Source organism: Aplysia californica, unplaced genomic scaffold (genome assembly GCF_000002075.1).
Source record: "Aplysia californica isolate F4 #8 unplaced genomic scaffold, AplCal3.0 scaffold00040, whole genome shotgun sequence".
NCBI lineage: Eukaryota > Metazoa > Mollusca > Gastropoda > Aplysiida > Aplysiidae > Aplysia > Aplysia californica.
In genome coordinates, this window is record NW_004797310.1 from 2,185,648 (window position 1) to 2,187,795 (window position 2,148).

The following is a 2,148-nucleotide window of genomic DNA, read 5'->3' on the forward strand; positions in this document are numbered from 1 at the left end:
GGGGGGTCTCACCTGGGGTGAGAGGTCGATCGTATTTTTTATTCTCTGACTCACCCCGGGAGAGGATAACCACTTCCTTCCTCTAGATCTAAATCTCGCAAATAACCAAACAATCTCGAGAACAGAAACCGTTACGAGAAATAGATATCAAGTTTGTTTATTTTCCAGAGTGTTCTGAGAAAGTCACTTCGTAAAGTATACTATAGCGGCCCTTTACTTTACTTCGCTCACTTTGAATTCCGTTACAACAATCCAGAAGAGATAGAAGTTGAAGGCACACTTGTCTGACGATTAAAAAAATTGTTAGACAAGACTTAATTAAATGAAATCTTGGCCTCCTATAGTTATATTATAGTCTAGCCTAGGGGCCTACTTCCGTTCTAAAGATTCTATGTTAGCGTGATGGTACCGCAGATTAGGACAGGTTGAAATCATTCACTGGTCAAAACTTTTCAAAGCTGAAGTCATGAATTTCATAGAAGTAGAAGAACTGGGGCCTAGATCTATATCCAGAATCTAGATCTAGATCTAGATCTAATAGATTTCTTTATTCACATTTTTGCTGACTTCAGGTAATCTAGGGCAGGGTGCTAAAGTTGGGGTATGGTGGTTCGTTTTCCTGGGAAACCCTAACCCAAACCCTTGCCTTCCTTGTCCGGTCCTCGGCCTTATCTGTAGATCTATAGACTATAAATAACACGTGCAGATATCTCTTCTAAGTTACCAAAAAGACAGAAATCTAGATAGATGTTCTAGAGGTAGAGACAAGCAGTTTTTTCGGTGATTTCATCACTCACCTGCAGGGGAAAAGTTGCACTTTTATTCCCCACGTAGCCGGACACAACAGAACTTTGAATGGAAAGAACTCTTTTTTCTGGCGTCACTGACATCGTAGAGAATGTAAGTTTCTTAGACACTAATGATGCAAACGCTTGCTCTTTTTCAGGTACCAATGGGATTCTAGAGCTCGCTCATCCGATACGTACAACAATGCTCTGGACACTCAACAACTAGCACGTTCTCTTGTCTCCTTGTCCCTGTATGCCTGCCTAATGCCTACTTGTCAATAATACTATGAACGAGTTATGCAGTGTAGTGTACTGCCGGCATTACAATGTACACAATAAACGATAAACTCTTTCTTTTAAGCTATGGTATTTTATTTTTACACAGTTTGTATTAATATTTCTAATGAGTCCCCCTCCCCCATCCACCCCGATCGATGGTATGATATGATGTTTAAAACCAAGGTGGATGGGGAGAGTGGGTGAATGTAAGATGGGGAGAAAAACAAAAGTATTGGTCAATTTAGCACTTTCTGCTATTTGAATCATTAATTATTGCTGTGTGGTTGGTATAAAATAAGTGAGCTATTTTAGCCGACATTATACTACTTAATAATTACTTTCAGCATTAGCCTACCCTAGTTTTTTTCATGTGTGGTGAATTTTAAACTCTTCAAAGCGGCTCTACTTTGGCTTTAGACCTGACAGAAAGTTATTATCAATTATCTTCCTATATACATGGCAGTTAATGTCAACTTCAAATTGTTAATGTCCTTGCAATAAAACAACCAAGGGACAGCGCTCATCCAGAGAAGTACAACAATAATATCTTGTCTTATCATACAACCAGAGGTGCAATTTTATGAACTTTGGATGTAGTGCTTCTTAAGAAATTTAACGTAGCCTACATAGGCCCTCATGGCTCTTGTCGTTTATGCAGACGGTCAGTTTAGCTTCAGATGGTATCAAGGTTGTCTTCATGCAGCTTCTTTTATGGCTAATTCTTTATCTTCTTATGTTTGAAGCGCAAATTCTGTTGCCGCAGTGCTTGCATGTTACTGAGGTGGATCGAAGCTCTGTATTTCCGTTGTTTTCCTTTCATCATATGCACTTCTCAGCCTGGTTGTATCTGAGACAGCTGTCTAACATTATAGTTCTTTCCTTTATCATTTTCCTAGCTGCGTTCCTGTCCTCAGCTATTTCTTCTCAGATGCTGACATTTAATCCAAACTTAGATAAGCTGCTTTTACAGGTGTCTTTGTACCTCAACTTTGAAAGAAATAATTTAAAGCTTCTTAAATAATCAATATTTTCAATAATAAGTAAGTACTACTTGATCGTACCAACTGTTGTAGACAAAAAG

General features: G+C 38.6%; 1 protein-coding gene across 1 annotated transcript in view; it reads right to left on the reverse strand.

Moving 5' to 3' along the window:
• Positions 1-2,137, reverse strand: part of LOC101846335 (pyridoxal kinase) — a 20,140-nt gene extending 18,003 nt beyond the window's left edge. The window contains exon 1 of the mRNA XM_005092085.3: positions 798-2,137. Within this exon, the coding sequence (XP_005092142.1) occupies positions 798-890 (93 nt within the window). The 5' untranslated portion in view covers positions 891-2,137. The remainder of the gene's footprint in view (positions 1-797) is intronic.
• Positions 2,138-2,148: the final 11 nt, after the last annotated feature.